This window comes from Lupinus angustifolius, unplaced genomic scaffold, assembly GCF_001865875.1.
Source record: "Lupinus angustifolius cultivar Tanjil unplaced genomic scaffold, LupAngTanjil_v1.0 Scaffold_16_114, whole genome shotgun sequence".
In the NCBI taxonomy this organism is placed as follows: Eukaryota; Viridiplantae; Streptophyta; class Magnoliopsida; order Fabales; family Fabaceae; genus Lupinus; species Lupinus angustifolius.
In genome coordinates this window covers 7233-32206 of record NW_017718961.1, presented here as the reverse complement: position 1 = coordinate 32206, position 24974 = coordinate 7233, and the positions used below count along the sequence as shown (strand labels likewise).

The window sequence follows — 24974 nt, the reverse complement described above, 5'->3', positions numbered from 1 at the left end:
GTATAATAATTGACCAAGAAATGGTTCCATAAAACCTGATTCCATCACCCAATCGAAATAACTGGATAATGTTATCATGTGAAAGTTATGAACTCATACACCAGCACAAGAAAATGCATAATAAAACAAATTGCACTTACCTTAGATCCCCTGCATAAGATATAATTGGCATATTAGTCAGTGAAACATATAGAGAAGAGAATCATTGGTAACATCAAAGTAAATAATAATAATGCATAAACCAAGTTTTTAAAAGGTCTAATCATGCATTCAAAGTATATCCAAATCCCCCTATTTTCCTATTTGCAAGCATCATCAAAATAACTTATGTCTAGTTTTGCTAGCAAAACATTATTACAATCTCTTTTACCAGCAGTTCACAAAAAGCATAATAGAGTAATGAACAATCTTCAATATGTGCTCTCAGCAAAAAGTCCAACAGAAAAACCATAAGAGGTTCCATATAATTGGCTTAAACAAGTGATAGAACATCAAGTAGTTTAATCAGGCCACCATCTTCTCCTAGACACTTGCTTCATCAGTAACCATCATCATCTGGACACTAGTTTCATCAGCTGCCATCTTCTCCGGAACACAGGTTTCCCCAGTCAGCATCTTCTCCGGAAAACTAGTTTCATCAGTTGCCTTCTCCTGAGCTTTAGTTTCATTGGCCACCATCTTTTGCGGGACATGAGTTTCATCAGCTGCCATCTTCTCCTGGACACTAGTTTCATCATCTGCAGTCTTCTCCTGAACTCTGGTTCCATCAGCCGCCATCTTCTCCGGGGCACTAGTTCCATCAGCCACCATCTTCTCCAGGGCACTAGTTCCATCAGCCACCATCTTCTCCGGGACACTAGTTCCATCAGCCACCATCTTCTCCGGGGCACTAGTTCCATCAGCCGCCATCTTCTCCGGGGCACTACTTCCATCAGCTGCCATCTTCTCCGGGACACTAGTTCCATCGTCTGCAATCTTCTCCTGGATACGAGTTTCATCAGCCACCATCTTCTCCTGAATACGAGTTTCATCAGCTGCTATCTTCTCCTGGACACGAGTTTCATCAGTCACCATCTTCTCCTGAACTCTGGTTCCATCAGCCGTCATCTTCTCTACAGCCTTGTGGCATTGAAGACTGCAAATAGGAAGCTTCAATTTTGAATGTCGATACTTATAGGGATTGGTACAACTTGGAGCAGCACATTTCTCACGAGGTGGAGGATAACTGAAACAACACCCATGGATATCATTAGCAGAGAAAGAAAGTTATGATGTGTTTGACAAAAAAACATACAGCAAGAATTTCTAACTTCTGAACTAGGTTTCTTGTTGTCGAGATCAAGGAAAAAGCTAAAGCCTAAGGAAAACACTCAAATATCTCTTTTGATAAACAGCATAATTTTTAAATATCAAATTCCCTTCTTGATTTATGTTTTCCTCAATTTATTTGCTGAAAATATAATAAAAGTTCACAGGAAGACAGTGTAACAGGTCCAATACATCAAATTAGCAAAGCACAATACCATACATGCTTAAGTATCTAACTCCTGGACAATGTTAATTGTTGCAAAAGTCATGGAAAAAATTCTTTTCTTGGTAAATAAGGATTTTTTATATCAACTTCTATACCTCTCATTTTATTTGAGACACATATCCAAACAAGTTATGAGGAAGACAAGACAGTCTAACAGGTACCATACATCAAATCAACATAGCCTTATACCTGATGGGTGGTTGTTTCAATATGCTAGGGATCCCCATTTCCTCGGGAAAAGTCACAGTTATCCCATTAGGACCGTACACATATCTGATGGTGTTTGGCTTTTGTATATTGGCTGCCTTCTCCTGAACAGAATTATTCAATAAAACTGAAAGTTGTACACAAATTTGAAAAAAAAAGAATAGGAAACTCATTTATTGGTGCAAAACCTTTGCCAGTTCTTCTTGGCGCTTCTTCATTTTCTCTTCTCTCTTCTTCCTACTGGAGTCTTGATTAAGTATTTTTCTGATAGCCTCAGCCTACAAAAAACAGTAAACTTTAGAGCCAATAAATGGAAGTAAAGATTGAGGTTCAAGAACCAGAATTGAGAATGTAAAAGGGGGAAGAAAATGACAGTGGAAAACAATCACTGAAGTAGTTGTGGTGGAGGATAAATCTAATCAGTCGGAAACAGCAGAAAGACAGAGTAGAGAAGGGGATGTGTAGAACAGTAGAACTAGACCAAGCAATGATAAAATAATGTGTAGAACAATACAAACTGTATTCAGCCTTGTAGGACATTTGAGAGATCTATCCCTCTCCGAAGTGCCTAACTCTCTAAAGGAAAAATCCGCCAACCACTGACCGTTCATCCTTTATTTATAAGCAACTCTTCTACTTACAATCAATCATTCTGTTATAACTGGGAGTTAATAGTTATAAGAAATAATAGATTTATATCCTAGCAGAACTCAAATGGACTTGCCTTTCAGTGTAAAATCAAACACAATAAGAAATAAAACTGGAACTTGGAGAGAACAAAACAAACCTCAGCCTCCCTGGCAGCTTTCTCGAGTTGCACCTTTCGCCTCTGGGCAGCCTCAGCTTTCTTCATTTGCTGCTCCGTTTCTGAAAGCTTCTTCTTTTGCTCTGTAGTTCAGATATAATGTTAAAAATTCAGCAACATAGTTTACAACTCAGAATGAAATCGATGACAGAAAATAAAGTACAGATAAAAGCTTACTTCTAGGTGGGGCAGGTGGTAATCCATCAGGAAATTCAATTAAACCTGCACCAGAACCAGAGGAATCTTTGCTTGACAGACGGGCCTGTTGACGCATCGTAAGAGTCATTTCTCTCTTGCTGTCCATCAATTCGTCAACAGATTCCTTCATCTGTTTTCCCTTTATCTTATCGTCAAGCTCAGCGTCAGATCTCACCTCTTTTTCATTCTTAACATCAATGTCTTCAGACACTCTATCAGATCTAGACCTTTCCTTATCATCATCGTGTGCCTTTGACGAGATAGCATTTTCTATGTTAGACACACTGGAGACTTTTCGCTCTTTCCTGCTCAATTTTTGTTCAGCTTTGTACGCTGCAGGAACTTTTGGTGTTTTCATCTTTTCCAAGTACCGAATCTCATCATCTACATTGTCGTCATCACTGAATTCCCCGACAAGTACACGCCTCTTTGGTACTCGCTTGCTCTTACGAACTGGTTCAGATTTGTCCACTCGCTTACTAGATGCGTTCTTTCCCGGTGTCCTCCCCATCAATGACTCCTCCTTCGCCAGACCAAAACCACCCCTAAAGAAATCCTTCCGCGAGAAGCCTTATAGCCAACTCCTCTTATAAAAAAAGAATGATTATCGTCTGAATCACTCTGTGATAACACAATTGATGGGAGCAATCAGATATGATCCAATACGCTGAAAAGAAATTGCTTACCGAACGTGTTTGTTCTCGTTATCCTCCCCATCAACGACTCCTCCTAGGCAATACAAAAACCACCCCTTGAGAAATCCTTCCACGGAATGCCTTGTAGGAGGAGACTGATTATCGTTTGAATTACTCTGTGATAGTACAATTGATGATGCAATCAAATGTGATCCTATAGATTGAAAGAAAAGAGGAAAAGTTCCGCCTAAAGATAAGCAATCAAGACCAGAAAATACTTTTCCATATATACTAGGTACAATTTACACATAAAACTTAGGTAAGATATGCCTCGATAATATTGTGAATTTATCACCTAAAAAATATGACTCACTACACGAGGCTCCCACTTAGTGAGGTCTAGGGAAGTTAGATGTATGCAGTCTTACCTCGCAAGCAAAGAGAACTATCTATGACTAATAATCATTGGTACAAGAGAAATTTCTATAAAGTGTTATTTCACGATATTATTGAGGCATATCTTACACGTGTTGTCTGTATAGATTGTACCGAGTATTTATGGAAAAAAAATTCTAGCATTGAGTTTAAACTTTTTAGCCCTGTTCTCATTCCCCTATCCTCCTGAAAAAACAAATTGCCTTTGCCCCTCTGAATTCCACCTACCATACATATCACCATTTCCTGATTCTGAATCAAATTAATCATTCAATTGCGAGAACCTTTCCAATTAGCTAAAGCAAGAATACCATCACTACAATGTTTACTATATAAACCGCTCCATCAAGGCTCGCTCTTAAAAATGGATGGAACCCACCATCTTTTTTACTCTTTTTGCGGCTCCAGCAACAGACAATGCCTGAGTAACACAACGGTTAAAATTTAGTTCTTTTCTCCCGAAATTCCTATCATCGCTAGCATTCATGTCACAGGGGCCCTGGAGATGACATTGATGACAATGATTACAAGCCATAACCTTCAAAAACAGGAAGCGAATCAGGACGAGGTCTACGCAGTGTTTGTCTCTATTTCCTCCTAACACCATTTCTGAGAGCATCGAACCAGGTACCACCTAAATCCTCCATTAAAGACTTGTTATGTTACAGCACTTCCCATGCCCCTTCAGCCACTGCTGAAGGAAAACCCACATTAACCAATAATTACACAATAGATATGAAACAATCAATAATGACATTTATCACCGTTCTTAAAATAATGGCGCCCTAGGCACGAGGCTGTCATTCCCACCCAGTCGGGTCTGGAGAGGGTAGATACATTCAGTCTTATCTTCGCAAGGCAAGACATTGTTCTCAGGATTTGAGAACACGATTTCATTGTCACAAGGTAAACAACCTTAACATTGCATCGATGTTCACCCACCTCAAAGTTGAATTTAATTCAATTTAACCTAATTTAATTAAGATTATTATCTATACATGACTATAAAACAGCACTTGTGTATCATGTTGCTGTTCTGTTACAATCAAAATCAACAACAAGGAATTTCAAAGTTCCTTCCTTTAGAAAGAAGATAAAAAATGAAAACAGCACATATTAGGAGGGAAAAATTAGAAGCAAAATTGATACACACAGTTCAAAGAGGAAGTAAAGTTGAGAAGAAGTGGATGGTAAAAATCTTTTACCTCTCTGCTAATGCATCTACCCAAGTTGAAGAGAATAAGTGTTTTTCTGCGAGTTGAGTTTTTGAGAAAAAATGAACAGAAATAAAATGTTTCGGAGTCATTTTACAATTGTATTTCATGGCTCTGAAATCTTCTATTTCCTTTCTTTCCCTTCCAAACCTCAAATCAGACTCAGATTGTAAGATTAGGATGTCATAAAAGCAGAAGGTTTTGGCTTCTTTGGTTTGAGAAAGATGGTGAGAAAAAAGATGAAGAGTACTTCTTATACAACCCAATGTGGATTTATCAGATTCTTCAGAATCGACCATATTGTGCCTTAGTTTGTATCTGAATTTGAAGGAATGGGATCAGTATCAATGGACCCTCTCCCTTTTTTGGTTTGACAAATAAGAAACTAATCTCTCTTTAAGGTTTGTAGTTGCACTATGATCACCAAATATTAATTGTTTTGGGATGGATTTGTTGAACCAAAGTTTCCAACATATGGGGATATTGTCCATTAAAATTAAAATCACTTACAATAGTGTTTTTATTATTGGAGTAAAATGAATTTAATATATCAACAAAACATTAGTCTAATCAGATAGACCAAGAGGAGAAAGCGCAACTATATACATGAAGGATTTAATTCCTTATTCATAGGGTGAGAGAATATAATTAGTCATAGTAAAAAATGAAATTTAAGATTCACACTATTCATTTACCCTAGGAATTTCATTTTCCAGTCATGTATGATTACCATCTTCATATAGTAATCTCTAGTAAGTATTAATGGTGTTATATTTGTAAGAAATCATGCTGAAGGCTAAGTTGATTTGATTAATTGAATCAAATTTTAATGATTAAATTACTATTATATAAAGTTCCATAGTTCAATAACTAATTGAGTGAAATTTCAGTGAAAAAATTGATTCATGTCACCTATTTTATAAGATTGAATGGGTGTTTATATTAAAAATAAGTTGTTTCAATTCGTTATTAACAAATTTACTTGTATATCATTTCTCTTTTTTTAGCTCCCAAGTAAAATGTTGCGATCAATTAATAGCATCCAAAGGAATTTTCTATGTGATAAGGTTCAAAAGAGTGCATGAGTCAGGTGTCACTTACTGTGTAGACCAGTGGTAGAAGGTGATTTGATTACAATTTTTTTTTAAATTTTAATTTGTCATTGTTAGTGAAATGGAAGGTGGAAATTGTTGAAATATGTGGATTCTCTTTTGGTTGCATGTCATAAATCATGTGTTATACTAATAAAAACATTTATGTCAAATAAAAAATTAAATATTTGTTATTTTTTCTGTTTTTATTTTGTTATTATTGGTACGGAACATAACTTCGGACAACCTATCTTATTCTTTTCTTGGACTTGTCATCCTTGTATCAACAGTTCTGCACTTTTTCAAAGACATGTGGCTAGATTAGAGTTGATCGAATGTTTTACACTGGAATCTTGATAGTAGTGGTGACACTTAGTGAAATCTGCTTATTCTTGGTTATTGAACCTATAATTCACTTGCATCATATCTTGATTAATACAAGTGATGATAATGTCATCAAGTTCCTTTAGGGTTAGTTTATGAGTTGGATTTTGGAGGGGAAGGGGGAAAGGAAAGGCTTGGGAGCTATGAAACAAGTATATGTCATGGTTTCCAAGTCTTCATTTTCCTTTCCTTCCCCTCCAAAATCCAACTCCCAAACTAACCCTTAGATGGTAAAGGCTCCAAGACAACTTATTACTTTTAATTAGCAACTTATAATTTATCGTTTGCCATATGGGGATAATCTTTTCAAAAAGAATGATCTCCAATACTAAAAATGTAAGTTTTTGCTTTCCTTTTTTTAGTCAAAAATAAAAATGTCATCACATTATATTTAAATTAAAAAATGTCACCTTATACTATTTTTTTTCTCTCACAAGTTATATGCTCTTTGGGACTTGGTGTTTAGATGGCTGGATATGAATATGGTAGCATATCAATCCATGATTGAATTCTTCCTATCCTTCATGCGATCTCGTCTATATAGTTATTCATTCTATAAAAGTCTAATCGTTCAAAATTACTGATTAATTTAAATTATGTGAATCATTAAATTTTCAGAGGATTGATAGCTAAGATGTGGAATAGATTATTTTAACTTACTTCTGGAGTAAATGGATCTTACCTCTTATTTGTAATATTGATCATGTGAATATTATAAAGATTTTTTTTATTGATATGTGTTCTTAAAATTACTTTGAGATTTATATATAAGAATGTATCTTACTCGAATTGATGTTTATTTCCATTACAATGTATTCAACAATTGCTGTAACCTTTCTGTAATGGGTTAAGTACCCCCTTGTCCTGACTAATGGATTTGCTTATAGGAAAAAAATTGTTTTTTTATCACACTTTACATCTCTATTCTTTTCTTTTGTAAGTTTTCTAAAAATATGTGTAATTTAATATGGAACAACTACCATGGATAAAATCTAAAACTTTACCTTAGATGTGAGTGTGTTCCCATTGCCTTGCATATATTTAATTTCATGTAATTTTCTATGGAAGACAAAAAATAAACATATAAAAAATTAACTAATGACCTCAAACAAGATTTTTGGAAAAAAATATCTTGCCAATATCAACAATAACAACTAAGTTTTTATCACATTAGGTGTGGTCTTTTACATATGGACTAAATGATATTATAATGTTATTATAAATTATGTTCATTGATGAATCATTTATCTCTAAGTCTTTCTTAATCATTTTGTCTATGGTTTTTATTGGTACCTCTCTTCCTATAGGAATAGGACTAGCTTCCATTTAATATGATATCCTTACATGGTCTCCTCCATACATATTCAAATCACTTAAGGCACGATTCTACCATCTTTTTATAATAGGCGTTTTTCCATCTTTCTCCTTATTGCATCCATTCCTAATTCTATTTTCTCTAGTTTGTCTACTCATCCAACACAATATTATCATCTCTATTGCATGAAGTCTATTCTTTTATTAACATTTTATTATCCAACATTCAGTCTCATATAAAATTGTAGATCTTATAATTGTGCGGTAAAACTTCCTCATAAGCTTGAATGATACATTTTTATCAAATATGTTACACATGTAGCACTCCGCCATTTCATCCAAGCAGCTTGAATCATATGGTTCACATCTCCATCGATTTTCTCATCCTCTTGTATGATAGACCCAATATACCTAAATCTAGTGATGATGATCCATAATCTTTACCTCTGTAGTAGAGTTTGTCTGCCATTACTAAACTTATACAACATATATTCTATCTTACTTCAAATTATATGAAATTCATGTGCTTTTAGAGTTTGTCTCAACATTTCTTACTTCCATTTAATTTTTCTATTGAGTCTCACACTAAGACAATATCATCAGCAAAAAACATGCATTGTGGCAATGGTTCTTGGATATGTTGAGTGAGCACATCCAATACCAATTTAAACAAGTAAAAGCTCAATGTTGACTCTTTGTGTAGTCTTATAACAATAGGAGAATCTTCTAAGACCTTGTCTTGTGTTCTCACGAAGGTCTTGATTCATCATACATATCGTTAATTGCTCGAGTATAGGCAATTTGGTCACATGTCTTCTCTAGAGCTTTCGTCCAAACCTCTCTATGCGTCTTATCATACGCTTTCTCTAAATCAATGAAGATGATGTGAATTCCCTTTGTTTCCATCAATGTCTTTCAATCAATCGTCGTAGCACGTTTATAGCCTCCATGGTCGACCTCCGCGACATAAAAGCAAAAAAATTCATTGATGTTTGTCTCTTGTCTCAATCTCTGCTCAACCTTCGCTCAATCATCCTCTCATATAACTTCATATTATGACTCATGAGTTTAATTCCTTATAGTTTGCATAATTTTGTATATCACCCTTATTCTTATAAATAGGGATTAAGATGTTTCTCCTTTGCTCATTTGGCATCTTCTTAGTCTTATAATCTCATTAAACAACTTTGGGAGCCATCTAATGTCATACTCTCCTATAACCTTTCATGCCTCAATATGTATATTATCTGGTTCAACCGCTTTGCCATTTTCCATCCTTTTAAAAGCTTCTTTCACCTCAAACTCTCGAATTCCACAATAAATATATATAATTATCTTTCTCTTTTGAGTGTAGTCTCTCATAAAGCAAGGAATCATGTCATTTGTTGAAACGCTTGCGAAAATAATTATTTCATTTTTCCTTCATATCTTTGTCATTCACCAAAGTATTTCCATCTTTATCTGTAATGCTTTCACTTGGTCCAAGTCTCTTGTCTTTCTTTTTCTATCATTTGCAAATCTATAGACATTTCTTTTCCGTCCATTGGTACCTAAAGATTAGTATAACCCGCCATATATTTTATTTTTAGCTTTGGGTTACTGCTTTCTTACTATTTTTCTTAGTTACCTAATATCTGTCTAACCTTTAGAATTTTACACAATGATCATGATTTATCATATTCCATTTTTACCTTAACTTTGTTGTCTTGGACATTATTGTCCCACCACCATGATTATTTACTCTTTGGTTTTTATTGATATCTCTCATCCTATAGGAATTGGACTAGCTTTTATTTGATTTGGTATCCTTATGGGAGCTTCTGCTGGTTTTCTCCACACATGTTCAAATCACTTAAGGTGCGACTCTATCATCTTTTTACAATAGGCGTTATTCCAAATGTTCTCCTTAATACATTCATTTCTAATCTCATATTCTCTAGTTTGTTTACTCATCCAACACAACATTGTCATCTTAGTTACATGAAGTCTATTCTCTTATTGACATTTAATTGTCCAATATTCAGTCTCATAACATTGCAGATCTTATAATCGGAGATAAAGCCTCCCTTAACCTTGAGTGATACCTTTTTATCATATATGTGACACATGTAGCACTCCGCCTTTTCATCAAGCAGCTTGAATCATATGGTTCATATCTCCATCAATTTTCTTATCATCTTATATGATTGACACTATACCTAAATCTACTCATGAACTGATGATATGATCCATAATCTTTGCATATATAGTAGATTTTGTCAGCTTCTTGCTAGACTTGTAGTCCATATATTTCGTTTTACTTCGAATTACACGAAACTTGTGTGTTTTTAAAGTTTGTCTCAACATTTCTAACTTCTCATTTAATTTCTTTATCGAGTCTCGCACTAAAATAATATCATTCACACAAAAACATGCATTATGTCAATGGTTCTTAGATACATTGAATGAGCACATCCAAGACAATGTAAACAAGTAAGAGCTCAATATTAACCTTTAGTGTAGTCTTATAGCAATAAAAAAATCTTATGAGACCTTGTCTTGTGTTCATACAATGGTCTTGACCCAACATAGATATCTTTAATTGCTCGAGTATAGGCAATTCGATCACATTTCATTCTAGAGCTTTCCATCAAACCTCCATATGCACCTTACCGTATGTCTTCTCCATATCAATGAAGATCATATGCAAATCTCTTTGTTTTTGTTGATGCATTTCCATCAATCGTCATAGCAAGTATATAGCCTCCATGGTTGACCTCCATGACATAAAAGCAAATGTTTTAATTGATATTCGCTTGTCTCAACTTCCCCTCAATCATTCTCTCACATAACTTCATATTATGACTCATGAGTTTAATCCCCTATAGTTTGCATAATTTTGTATGTCACCCGTGTTCTTATAAATAGGGATTAAGATGTTTTTCCTCTACTCGTTTGACATCTTCTTAAACTCATTATCTCATTAAACAACTTTGGGAGTCATCTTATGTCATACTCTCCTAAAACCTTTTATGTCTCAATATGTATATTATCTTGTTCAACCGCTTTGTTATTTTCCATCCTTTTAAAAGCTTCTTTCTCCTCTCACTCTCGAATTCCACGATAAAAATATATAATTTTAATCTTCATCTTTTTTGTTTATCTATCACAAAGCAAGGAATCATGTCACTCATTGAAATACTAGTGAAAATAGTTCTTTTATCTTTCATTCATATATTTGTCTTTTACCATAAAAATTGCATCTTCATCTTCAACGTATTTCACTTGGTCCAAGTCTCTTGTCTTTCTTTCCCCAAACTTTGCAAGTTAGTAGACAATTATTTCCTTACTCGGTACCTAGAGATTTGTATAACTTATCATACGCTTTATTTTTAGCTTCGCTTACCACTTTCTTGCTATCTTTCTTAGCTACCTTGTGTTTTCCAACCTTGAATTTTTTTACACAATGATCATGATTTATAATATCCACTTTTCATCTTAACTTTGTATTGGACACGTTTGTCCAACCATGATTTTTTATCCTTTGGTCCAGAGCCTCTAGATTCGCCTAATATCTCATTTGATATCTTCCTAATTCTTTTGGTCATCTCCTCCCACATATCATCAGAACTTCCTTATACCTTCTAAAACCTTTTGATTGAAGCTCTTACGTACATGTCCCTTCAATTTTCACCATTTAATCCTTAGGACCTTTTATTGTCCTTTTCTGTCGACTCTAATCTTAACCCTAACATCCATAACCAAAACTCTATGTTGATTCGTCAATCTCTCTAAGGATGACTTTATAATACAAGCAAAACTTCATATTTGATTTCCTTATAAGAAAGAAATCGATTTGAGAACGTACAACTTCACTCTTATATGTGATAAGATCTTTCTCCCACTTCTTAAAACACATATCGACTATTGTAAAATCAAAAACTAATGAGAAGTCTAAAATAGCCTTACCTTCCTTGTTTGATTCTCGTATGCCATATTCACCATGAACATCTTCAAATCCTCTAGTATCTCTCCCTACATGTCGATTAAGATCGCCTCCACAAAAAATCTTTTCTCCTAAAGATATTATTTGGACTACTCCTTCCAAATCCTCCAGAAAATTTATCTTTTGATGTTCCTCTAGCCCAACCTAGGCCAGATAACCATTAATCATATTAAACATCATGAATACCATCATATCCTCCACTTGATGACATGGGAGGGGGAAATGAAATCTGGTTCAAAACAATTTTATAAAAGCGGCCAAATATGAATGAGTTTTGCAATTTTATTCTTAGGCACTTACACCTACTAATTGTCTAGAGTTGCAACTCAAAAAAGCCAAAGCAATGAACAAAACATGTCTATCTACATGCAGTATCCATTTCCAATAAACTAGATATTTCTACCAGCAAATAAACAATCCTCAATATGAGTTCTTTGCCATAAGAACACCATAAAAGCATCAAGGGTTTCATAGTACTGGCCTAAACCAGTAATAGTCATTCAGAACATCAAGAGGTAGTTTACTCAGCTGCCGTCTTCTCCTGGGCACTTGCTTCATCAGCTATTCTTCAGAATCGACCATATTGTGCCTTAGTTTGTATCTGAATTTGAAGGAATGGGATCAGTATCAATGGACCCTCTCCCTTTTTTGGTTTGACAAATAAGAAACTAATCTCTCTTTAAGGTTTGTAGTTGCACTATGATCACCAAATATTAATTGTTTTGGGATGGATTTGTTGAACCAAAGTTTCCAACATATGGGGATATTGTCCATTAAAATTAAAATCACTTACAATAGTGTTTTTATTATTGGAGTAAAATGAATTTAATATATCAACAAAACATTAGTCTAATCAGATAGACCAAGAGGAGAAAGCGCAACTATATACATGAAGGATTTAATTCCTTATTCATAGGGTGAGAGAATATAATTAGTCATAGTAAAAAATGAAATTTAAGATTCACACTATTCATTTACCCTAGGAATTTCATTTTCCAGTCATGTATGATTACCATCTTCATATAGTAATCTCTAGTAAGTATTAATGGTGTTATATTTGTAAGAAATCATGCTGAAGGCTAAGTTGATTTGATTAATTGAATCAAATTTTAATGATTAAATTACTATTATATAAAGTTCCATAGTTCAATAACTAATTGAGTGAAATTTCAGTGAAAAAATTGATTCATGTCACCTATTTTATAAGATTGAATGGGTGTTTATATTAAAAATAAGTTGTTTCAATTCGTTATTAACAAATTTACTTGTATATCATTTCTCTTTTTTTAGCTCCCAAGTAAAATGTTGCGATCAATTAATAGCATCCAAAGGAATTTTCTATGTGATAAGGTTCAAAAGAGTGCATGAGTCAGGTGTCACTTACTGTGTAGACCAGTGGTAGAAGGTGATTTGATTACAATTTTTTTTTAAATTTTAATTTGTCATTGTTAGTGAAATGGAAGGTGGAAATTGTTGAAATATGTGGATTCTCTTTTGGTTGCATGTCATAAATCATGTGTTATACTAATAAAAACATTTATGTCAAATAAAAAATTAAATATTTGTTATTTTTTCTGTTTTTATTTTGTTATTATTGGTACGGAACATAACTTCGGACAACCTATCTTATTCTTTTCTTGGACTTGTCATCCTTGTATCAACAGTTCTGCACTTTTTCAAAGACATGTGGCTAGATTAGAGTTGATCGAATGTTTTACACTGGAATCTTGATAGTAGTGGTGACACTTAGTGAAATCTGCTTATTCTTGGTTATTGAACCTATAATTCACTTGCATCATATCTTGATTAATACAAGTGATGATAATGTCATCAAGTTCCTTTAGGGTTAGTTTATGAGTTGGATTTTGGAGGGGAAGGGGGAAAGGAAAGGCTTGGGAGCTATGAAACAAGTATATGTCATGGTTTCCAAGTCTTCATTTTCCTTTCCTTCCCCTCCAAAATCCAACTCCCAAACTAACCCTTAGATGGTAAAGGCTCCAAGACAACTTATTACTTTTAATTAGCAACTTATAATTTATCGTTTGCCATATGGGGATAATCTTTTCAAAAAGAATGATCTCCAATACTAAAAATGTAAGTTTTTGCTTTCCTTTTTTTAGTCAAAAATAAAAATGTCATCACATTATATTTAAATTAAAAAATGTCACCTTATACTATTTTTTTTCTCTCACAAGTTATATGCTCTTTGGGACTTGGTGTTTAGATGGCTGGATATGAATATGGTAGCATATCAATCCATGATTGAATTCTTCCTATCCTTCATGCGATCTCGTCTATATAGTTATTCATTCTATAAAAGTCTAATCGTTCAAAATTACTGATTAATTTAAATTATGTGAATCATTAAATTTTCAGAGGATTGATAGCTAAGATGTGGAATAGATTATTTTAACTTACTTCTGGAGTAAATGGATCTTACCTCTTATTTGTAATATTGATCATGTGAATATTATAAAGATTTTTTTTATTGATATGTGTTCTTAAAATTACTTTGAGATTTATATATAAGAATGTATCTTACTCGAATTGATGTTTATTTCCATTACAATGTATTCAACAATTGCTGTAACCTTTCTGTAATGGGTTAAGTACCCCCTTGTCCTGACTAATGGATTTGCTTATAGGAAAAAAATTGTTTTTTTATCACACTTTACATCTCTATTCTTTTCTTTTGTAAGTTTTCTAAAAATATGTGTAATTTAATATGGAACAACTACCATGGATAAAATCTAAAACTTTACCTTAGATGTGAGTGTGTTCCCATTGCCTTGCATATATTTAATTTCATGTAATTTTCTATGGAAGACAAAAAATAAACATATAAAAAATTAACTAATGACCTCAAACAAGATTTTTGGAAAAAAATATCTTGCCAATATCAACAATAACAACTAAGTTTTTATCACATTAGGTGTGGTCTTTTACATATGGACTAAATGATATTATAATGTTATTATAAATTATGTTCATTGATGAATCATTTATCTCTAAGTCTTTCTTAATCATTTTGTCTATGGTTTTTATTGGTACCTCTCTTCCTATAGGAATAGGACTAGCTTCCATTTAATATGATATCCTTACATGGTCTCCTCCATACATATTCAAATCACTTAAGGCACGATTCTACCATCTTTTTATAATAGGCGTTTTTCCATCTTTCTCCTTATTGCATCCATTCCTAATTCTATTTTCTCTAGTTTGTCTACTCATCCAACACAATATTATCATCTCTATTGCATGAAGTCTATTCTTTTATTAACATTTTATTATCCAACATTCAGTCTCATATAAAATTGTAGATCTTATAATTGTGCGGTAAAACTTCCTCATAAGCTTGAATGATACATTTTTATCAAATATGTTACACATGTAGCACTCCGCCATTTCATCCAAGCAGCTTGAATCATATGGTTCACATCTCCATCGATTTTCTCATCCTCTTGTATGATAGACCCAATATACCTAAATCTAGTGATGATGATCCATAATCTTTACCTCTGTAGTAGAGTTTGTCTGCCATTACTAAACTTATACAACATATATTCTATCTTACTTCAAATTATATGAAATTCATGTGCTTTTAGAGTTTGTCTCAACATTTCTTACTTCCATTTAATTTTTCTATTGAGTCTCACACTAAGACAATATCATCAGCAAAAAACATGCATTGTGGCAATGGTTCTTGGATATGTTGAGTGAGCACATCCAATACCAATTTAAACAAGTAAAAGCTCAATGTTGACTCTTTGTGTAGTCTTATAACAATAGGAGAATCTTCTAAGACCTTGTCTTGTGTTCTCACGAAGGTCTTGATTCATCATACATATCGTTAATTGCTCGAGTATAGGCAATTTGGTCACATGTCTTCTCTAGAGCTTTCGTCCAAACCTCTCTATGCGTCTTATCATACGCTTTCTCTAAATCAATGAAGATGATGTGAATTCCCTTTGTTTCCATCAATGTCTTTCAATCAATCGTCGTAGCACGTTTATAGCCTCCATGGTCGACCTCCGCGACATAAAAGCAAAAAAATTCATTGATGTTTGTCTCTTGTCTCAATCTCTGCTCAACCTTCGCTCAATCATCCTCTCATATAACTTCATATTATGACTCATGAGTTTAATTCCTTATAGTTTGCATAATTTTGTATATCACCCTTATTCTTATAAATAGGGATTAAGATGTTTCTCCTTTGCTCATTTGGCATCTTCTTAGTCTTATAATCTCATTAAACAACTTTGGGAGCCATCTAATGTCATACTCTCCTATAACCTTTCATGCCTCAATATGTATATTATCTGGTTCAACCGCTTTGCCATTTTCCATCCTTTTAAAAGCTTCTTTCACCTCAAACTCTCGAATTCCACAATAAATATATATAATTATCTTTCTCTTTTGAGTGTAGTCTCTCATAAAGCAAGGAATCATGTCATTTGTTGAAACGCTTGCGAAAATAATTATTTCATTTTTCCTTCATATCTTTGTCATTCACCAAAGTATTTCCATCTTTATCTGTAATGCTTTCACTTGGTCCAAGTCTCTTGTCTTTCTTTTTCTATCATTTGCAAATCTATAGACATTTCTTTTCCGTCCATTGGTACCTAAAGATTAGTATAACCCGCCATATATTTTATTTTTAGCTTTGGGTTACTGCTTTCTTACTATTTTTCTTAGTTACCTAATATCTGTCTAACCTTTAGAATTTTACACAATGATCATGATTTATCATATTCCATTTTTACCTTAACTTTGTTGTCTTGGACATTATTGTCCCACCACCATGATTATTTACTCTTTGGTTTTTATTGATATCTCTCATCCTATAGGAATTGGACTAGCTTTTATTTGATTTGGTATCCTTATGGGAGCTTCTGCTGGTTTTCTCCACACATGTTCAAATCACTTAAGGTGCGACTCTATCATCTTTTTACAATAGGCGTTATTCCAAATGTTCTCCTTAATACATTCATTTCTAATCTCATATTCTCTAGTTTGTTTACTCATCCAACACAACATTGTCATCTTAGTTACATGAAGTCTATTCTCTTATTGACATTTAATTGTCCAATATTCAGTCTCATAACATTGCAGATCTTATAATCGGAGATAAAGCCTCCCTTAACCTTGAGTGATACCTTTTTATCATATATGTGACACATGTAGCACTCCGCCTTTTCATCAAGCAGCTTGAATCATATGGTTCATATCTCCATCAATTTTCTTATCATCTTATATGATTGACACTATACCTAAATCTACTCATGAACTGATGATATGATCCATAATCTTTGCATATATAGTAGATTTTGTCAGCTTCTTGCTAGACTTGTAGTCCATATATTTCGTTTTACTTCGAATTACACGAAACTTGTGTGTTTTTAAAGTTTGTCTCAACATTTCTAACTTCTCATTTAATTTCTTTATCGAGTCTCGCACTAAAATAATATCATTCACACAAAAACATGCATTATGTCAATGGTTCTTAGATACATTGAATGAGCACATCCAAGACAATGTAAACAAGTAAGAGCTCAATATTAACCTTTAGTGTAGTCTTATAGCAATAAAAAAATCTTATGAGACCTTGTCTTGTGTTCATACAATGGTCTTGACCCAACATAGATATCTTTAATTGCTCGAGTATAGGCAATTCGATCACATTTCATTCTAGAGCTTTCCATCAAACCTCCATATGCACCTTACCGTATGTCTTCTCCATATCAATGAAGATCATATGCAAATCTCTTTGTTTTTGTTGATGCATTTCCATCAATCGTCATAGCAAGTATATAGCCTCCATGGTTGACCTCCATGACATAAAAGCAAATGTTTTAATTGATATTCGCTTGTCTCAACTTCCCCTCAATCATTCTCTCACATAACTTCATATTATGACTCATGAGTTTAATCCCCTATAGTTTGCATAATTTTGTATGTCACCCGTGTTCTTATAAATAGGGATTAAGATGTTTTTCCTCTACTCGTTTGACATCTTCTTAAACTCATTATCTCATTAAACAACTTTGGGAGTCATCTTATGTCATACTCTCCTAAAACCTTTTATGTCTCAATATGTATATTATCTTGTTCAACCGCTTTGTTATTTTCCATCCTTTTAAAAGCTTCTTTCTCCTCTCACTCTCGAATTCCACGATAAAAATATATAATTTTAATCTTCATCTTTTTTGTTTATCTATCACAAAGCAAGGAATCATGTCACTCATTGAAATACTAGTGAAAATAGTTCTTTTATCTTTCATTCATATATTTGTCTTTTACCATAAAAATTGCATCTTCATCTTCAACGTATTTCACTTGGTCCAAGTCTCTTGTCTTTCTTTCCCCAAACTTTGCAAGTTAGTAGACAATTATTTCCTTACTCGGTACCTAGAGATTTGTATAACTTATCATACGCTTTATTTTTAGCTTCGCTTACCACTTTCTTGCTATCTTTCTTAGCTACCTTGTGTTTTCCAACCTTGAATTTTTTTACACAATGATCATGATTTATAATATCCACTTTTCATCTTAACTTTGTATTGGACACGTTTGTCCAACCATGATTTTTTATCCTTTGGTCCAGAGCCTCTAGATTCGCCTAATATCTCATTTGATATCTTCCTAATTCTTTTGGTCATCTCCTCCCACATATCATCAGAACTTCCTTATACCTTCTAAAACCTTTTGATTGAAGCTCTTACGTACATGTCCCTTCAATTTTCACCATTTAATCCTTAGGACCTTTTATTGTCCTTTTCTGTCGACTCTAATCTTAACCCTAACATCCATAACCAAAACTCTATGTTGATTCGTCAATCTCTCTAAGGATGACTTTATAATACAAGCAAAACTTCATATTTGATTTCCTTATAAGAAAGAAATCGATTTGAGAACGTACAACTTCACTCTTATATGTGATAAGATCTTTCTCCCACTTCTTAAAACACATATCGACTATTGTAAAATCAAAAACTAATGAGAAGTCTAAAATAGCCTTACCTTCCTTGTTTGATTCTCGTATGCCATATTCACCATGAACATCTTCAAATCCTCTAGTATCTCTCCCTACATGTCGATTAAGATCGCCTCCACAAAAAATCTTTTCTCCTAAAGATATTATTTGGACTACTCCTTCCAAATCCTCCAGAAAATTTATCTTTTGATGTTCCTCTAGCCCAACCTAGGCCAGATAACCATTAATCATATTAAACATCATGAATACCATCATATCCTCCACTTGATGACATGGGAGGGGGAAATGAAATCTGGTTCAAAACAATTTTATAAAAGCGGCCAAATATGAATGAGTTTTGCAATTTTATTCTTAGGCACTTACACCTACTAATTGTCTAGAGTTGCAACTCAAAAAAGCCAAAGCAATGAACAAAACATGTCTATCTACATGCAGTATCCATTTCCAATAAACTAGATATTTCTACCAGCAAATAAACAATCCTCAATATGAGTTCTTTGCCATAAGAACACCATAAAAGCATCAAGGGTTTCATAGTACTGGCCTAAACCAGTAATAGTCATTCAGAACATCAAGAGGTAGTTTACTCAGCTGCCGTCTTCTCCTGGGCACTTGCTTCATCAGCTGCCGTATTCTCCTGGGCACTTGCTTCATCAGCCGCCGTATTCTCCTGGGCACTTGCTTCATCAGCCGCCGTATTCTCCTGGGCACTTGCTTCATCAGCCGCCGTATTCTCCTGGGCACTTGCTTCATCAGCCGCCGTATTCTCCTGGGCACTAGCTTCATCAGCCGCCATATTCTCCTGGGCACTAGCTTCATCAGCCGCCATATTCTCCTGGGCACTTGCTTCATCAGCCGCAATCTTCTCGACAGCCTTGTAGCATTCGAGACTGCAAAGAGGAAGCTTCAATTTTGAATGCCGGTACTTATACGGATTGGTGCAAGATGGACCAGCGCACTTCTCACGAGGTAGAGGATAACTGAAACAATACCAATTGATATCATTAGCAAAGGAAAAAAAAGTGGGGATGTGTTCGCCAAACAAGCTGACAGCAACAATTTCTAACTTCTGAAGTTTGGACAATGTTTCATGTTGTCAAGATCAGGGAAAACAAAAAGGCCAAAGGCATGGCAAACTCAGATTTTTATTTTATGATAAACAGCATAATATTTTAATATCAATTTTCGATTTTCTCTGTTAATGTTTTCCCTCATTTCATTTGCCAAACATTTTTTAGGAAGTTCACAGGAAGACAGTCAAACTGGTTCCATACATCAAATTAGCAGAGCACTAGCCAATGTTTGTTTGTCAGACACACGGAAACAGCAAAAGGCAAGGACTCAGATACCTTTTTCTTTGCCACAATGCCACACATATCTAAACAAGTTATCAGGAAGACAAGACAGAGTAAAAGGTACCATACATCAAACCAGCATAACCTGATACCTGATAGGTGGTGACCTCAATATACTAGGGATCCCTATATCCTCGGAAAAAGTCACAGTAGTCCCATTAGGACCGATCACAGTTCTGATGGTGTTTGGTGGAAGCATATGTGCATTCGCTGCCTTCTCCTGCACAGAATATAATTCAATAATAACTGCAATATGTACAAAAAAGTAAAATAGAGTGGGAAATTCATTTAAAGATGCAGAACCTGGGCCAGTTCTTCTTGGCGCTTCTTGACTTTATCTTCTCTCTTCTTCCTACTGGAGTCTTGCCCAAGTATTTTTCTGATAGCTTCAGCCTAAAGAAAACATGAACCGTTAGAGTCAAGAAATGGAGATAAAGATGAAGGTATGAAGATTGAACCAGAATCACGGGAAAGGGGTAAGCAAAACCAGAGCAGGAAACAATCATTGAAGTAGCTGTGGTGGAGGATAAATCTAATCAGTCAATGGCAAGAGAGAAACAGAAGAAGGACCGGGTGGAGAAGGGAGTGTGTATGATGTAATGTAAGATATTCAAGAGAAGAGATAAATCTAATCAGTCAATTGTATTTAGTATTGTAAGAAATTCAAGAGGACCCCTCTCTGAAGTGCCTAACTCTTTAGTCTATCCAAACCAATAATCCCTCTCCCACTAACCATTCGTCCTTTATTTATACGCCACTCTTCTGAATTACAATTAACTATTCTGTTATAACTGTTTGTTAACAGTTTTAACAGACTAGTTCCTAACAGAATCAAATGGGCTTGCCTTCAGTGTAAAATCGAGCACAATATGAAAGAAACATAACTCAGAGAATAAAATCAAACCTCGGACTCCCTGGCAGCCTTCTCATTTTGCATTCTACGCTTCTGGGCAGCCTCAGCTTTCTTCAGTTGTTGTTCAGTTTCTGAAAGCTTTTCCTTTTGCTCTGTAGTTAAGATATAAATTATGCTACATGGTTAACAACTCAGTTTGAAATGGGTAACAGAAAATAAAGTGCAGAAAAATTCTCACTTCTAGATGGGAGAGGTGGTAATCCGTTGGGAAACTCAATGAAACTTGCACTAGATCCGGAAGCATCTTTGCTTGACTGGAGGACCCGTTGACGAGTTGTAAGAGTCATTTCCCTCTTACTGTCCATCGATATATCATCAGACTCATTCCTCTGTTTTTTCCGTTTCTTATCCTGAAGCTCAGCATCAAATCCAGCATCTTCATCCTCGTTATCTTTGTCCTCGGACACTCTATCAGATGATGACCTTCTGTTACCAACTTTGTGTGACGTTGACGAGGCACCATTTTCCATATTAGAGACACTAGACAGCTTTCGGTGTTTCGTGCTGAAGTCTTGTTCATCTCTATACTCCGCAGAAACTTTTGTTGTTTTCAGCTTTTCCAAGTATTGAATCTCATCATCGTCATCAGCAAATTCCTCGCCAATTACACGCCTCTTTGGTACTCGCTTACTCTTACGCACCGCTTCAGACTTATCTCCTCGATTACCATCTATGTTCTTTCCAGATATCCTACCCATCAATGACTCCTCCTTCTCAAGACCAAAACCACTTCTAGATAAATCCTTCCATGGATGGCGTTGCAGCCCACTCCTTTTATCAGAAGAATGATTACTGTTTGAATAACTCTGCGGTAACACAAATTGATGATTAGAGCAATCAAATGGGATTCTGTGAAGTTAAAAAGGAAAGAGGAAACATTTCATTTACAAATAAGCAATCAAGAGCATAAATATTTTCCATAAAAAATCGGTACCATTGTTGCAAACAATTCAGGTAAGATATGCCTCAATAACATCATGAAATAGCACTTTCTACAAATGTCCAACCCACTAATTATTAATTCAGAAAAGGTAAATATACTATGAGTCTACGGCTGATAACCGTAGATGTGGTGTAAAATCTCTAACAAGCCCTTGCTCGTGTGAGTACCCGTTGAGCTTGAAACAGACAATGCATGAGCCCACTTAACACTACTTTGGAATTTGATTTAATTTACTCATGAAGAATGATATCAACAAGAATTGAATTCCTCACTTCTTTGTCATAGAGGTTCCAGTAACATGTAATGCATCTTAGTCAAAGCACTTGACTAGCTTTATATCCCACTATCTAACATATGGTATAACTAAATGTTGAGAAGTGAGATGTCATATACTCTGATAAAAGCTACTCTTACAACAAAAAGAGAAATACCTGTTTTTTTTCCTGTGGTTTAGCACCATCGGATGATTGAGAGCTCTTTTTAGGCAATCCATTTTCTGGAGCAGTGTTACCTGCAGGGTTGGCATGAATAGTACATGTCATACCGCCAACCTTGAGTTTTAGCTTTTTAACCTTGTTTTCATTTCCCACTCCATCCTTAGAATCACCAGATTGCCTCGGACCCTCTGAATTCCTCCCACCATACATGTCTACATTTCCCGATGCATGAGAGACACGGTGTCTAGTATTGAAATTAATAGCATTGCTAGCATTCTTGTGCCTAGAGATCTGGCTAGCATCCTCTGAAGACGGCGTTGAAAACAAAGGGTTGAGGCCACGGCCTTCGAAAGCAGGCAGGGAATCACGACGAGGCCTGCGAGACATTTGACTCCTCCTTCTCTTGACAGAATTGCTTAAACCATCAAACCAGTTACCACCTAAATGCTCCATTATATTGCAGCACGATCTTCTGGTGCTCCTTCAACTATTGCTGAAGGAAAACCCTCGCAAACCACTATTATTCCTGCTGCAATAGTTACATGAAATCATCCATAATCACATTGATTAATCTTAAAAAACAAACCATACAATACAATTTCCAATGTAACCAAGATCCAACATTGTAACCTAACTGCTGTCTTCTAGAGTAAAAAATAAACTTGAACATAACACAGCTCATAGTTGATATTAATTCATTCAAACCTAATCGAATCAAGATTTTTATTTGTACATGATCATAAATTCACTTCAAAAATTTGATCCAGCATTAGTGTATGATGCTGCTGTTTTGCTACAAATTACAATCAAAATCAGCACATACGAAATCCAAAGTTCGTTATTTTACAAATACAACAACAACCAAGTGTTGGCTAGACGGATCAAACAACCAAAGTTTGTTATTTTACAAATACAACAACAACCAAGTGTCGGCTAGATGGATCAAGCGACATAAGTTCGTTATTTTACAAATATAACAACAACCAAGTGTTGGCTAGACGGATCAAACGACCAAAGTTCATTATTTTACAAATACAACAACAACCAAGTGTCGGCTAGACAGATCAAACGACCAAAGTTCCTTATTTTACAAATACAACAACAACCAAGTGTCGGCTAGACGGATCGAACGATCAAAGTTCATTATTTTACAAATACAACAACAACCAATTGTCGGCTAGACGGATCGAACGACCAAAGTTCATTATTTTACAAATACAACAACAACCAAGTGTCGGCTAGACGGATCGAACGACCAAAGTTCGTTATTTTGCAAATACAACAACAATCAAGTGTCGGCTAGACGGATCGAACGATCAAAGTTTGTTATTTTGAAAATACAAAAACAACCAAGTGTCGGCCAGACGGATCGAACGACCCTAATACTCTATCATAAATCATCTTCCTTATTTTAAAAATAAATAAAATAAAAAATCCGAAACCCTAAGCACAGATTCTGAGAATAAGAAGCAAAATAAACACACAAAACACAAAGACCAAGTAAAATTAAAAACAATCAAACAGTGAATCAGTTAAAAACATCAACTTTGCTAAAAACAATTCACCTCCAAAATGAAGCAATTCAGAATTAGGGTTTGATCAAAAGCAAAAGCATCTTCGTTTCTTCTCTGCAATTTGAATGAATAGAAAACGGTGCGTTTCAATGAAGAGAGAGTACCAAAGATGGTTTCTTTGTTCTCTGCGGCGCCGTTTTGATGAAAATATGAAAAGAAAAAAAGATGAAGAGTGGTTCTTATACAATGCAATGAGGGTTCATTTGTAGAAGATGATTCTACACAAACACCCACATTAGGAAGATACATAATACATTAAAGTGAACGCGTTAAAGTTTTTTTTTTTTTTCTCATTTTGAAAAAAAAAATAAAAAGATTTTTTCATAGATTTTAAATATTAATGTTGTTAGAACTTTGATCCCATGCTATCTTGAAACCAATGAAAATAATGAAAAGCTTGGCCATAAGATAAGGGTTGTTGCCTTCAGTTTAGTAATAAGAGTGTGTAGAAGATATTGATATTGATAATATGATATGATGAAAGATGGTGGTGTTATTAGTCCTTTATGAAGGTGTGTGTGCTGCTCCCAGTCACCACTAGTTCAACCAAGGGCAGTTTTTGTTTAGGCCAAATTACTTTCATTTTTGGTTAGATAAACCTATCTTTAGAGAAAGATGTATATAGGTATATTATTTGTCTATAGTTTTATATATTGTTATTATATCATTCATTGTTCATAATTAAATATCACTGACTCTTTAAGATAAAGTAATACAAATGTGTTGGACCACGTCTTGAACCAAAATCTTAAAGGCATTAGATTCACGAGTCTTTTCTACTTATAATTTTTTTCACTCATTTTCGCATATTCAATGTGAGATTTTACACTTGAATAAACTAAACATTTTCCCCCTCAAGTGTGGGTACCACACACTTTCCCGTTTGCTCCCCTTAAGTCTACAATGTCCTAGCCGAACTATCGGTTCTAATACTACTTGTTGGGACCAGAGTTATT

At 34.6% G+C, this 24974-nt stretch overlaps 1 protein-coding gene across 7 annotated transcripts; it reads right to left on the bottom strand.

The window, feature by feature from the left end:
* Nucleotides 1–224: 224 nt before the first annotated feature.
* Nucleotides 225–24504, bottom strand: LOC109338012 (calponin homology domain-containing protein DDB_G0272472-like). Of its 7 annotated transcripts, XM_019575134.1 has the most exons (8): nucleotides 24010–24504; nucleotides 22439–22973; nucleotides 21243–21870; nucleotides 21056–21156; nucleotides 20455–20544; nucleotides 20282–20371; nucleotides 1724–1761; nucleotides 225–1225 (listed from the first exon to the last, which is right to left on the bottom strand). In XM_019575134.1, exons 2-8 carry the CDS (start codon nucleotides 22895–22897, stop codon nucleotides 523–525), a joined length of 2109 nt encoding a protein of 702 aa, XP_019430679.1. In that variant the 5' UTR covers nucleotides 22898–22973; nucleotides 24010–24504; the 3' UTR covers nucleotides 225–522. The 7 variants fall into 7 exon arrangements, with proteins under 7 accessions (XP_019430679.1, XP_019430678.1, XP_019430677.1 ...); XM_019575133.1 differs by lacking the exon at nucleotides 1724–1761 and having other exon boundaries at nucleotides 20244–20371; nucleotides 22439–22970; XM_019575132.1 differs by lacking the exon at nucleotides 1724–1761 and having other exon boundaries at nucleotides 20244–20371; nucleotides 24010–24503.
* Between the last annotated feature and the right edge of the window lie 470 nt (nucleotides 24505–24974).

Excerpts from the sequence above, each read along its gene's own strand:
- LOC109338012 (XM_019575134.1), bottom strand. The coding sequence starts at position 22,897 with ATGGAGCATTTAGGTGGTAACTGGTTTGATGGTTTAAGCAATTCTGTC. Across the intron at positions 1,762-20,281 it reads CTGTGACTTTTTCCGAGGAT|ATGGGGATCCCTAGCATATT; the intron begins ATAGGGATCCCT and ends TTTCCCGAGGAA. Across the intron at positions 1,226-1,723 it reads TTGAAACAACCACCCATCAG|TTATCCTCCACCTCGTGAGA; the intron begins GTATAAGGCTAT and ends GTGTTGTTTCAG.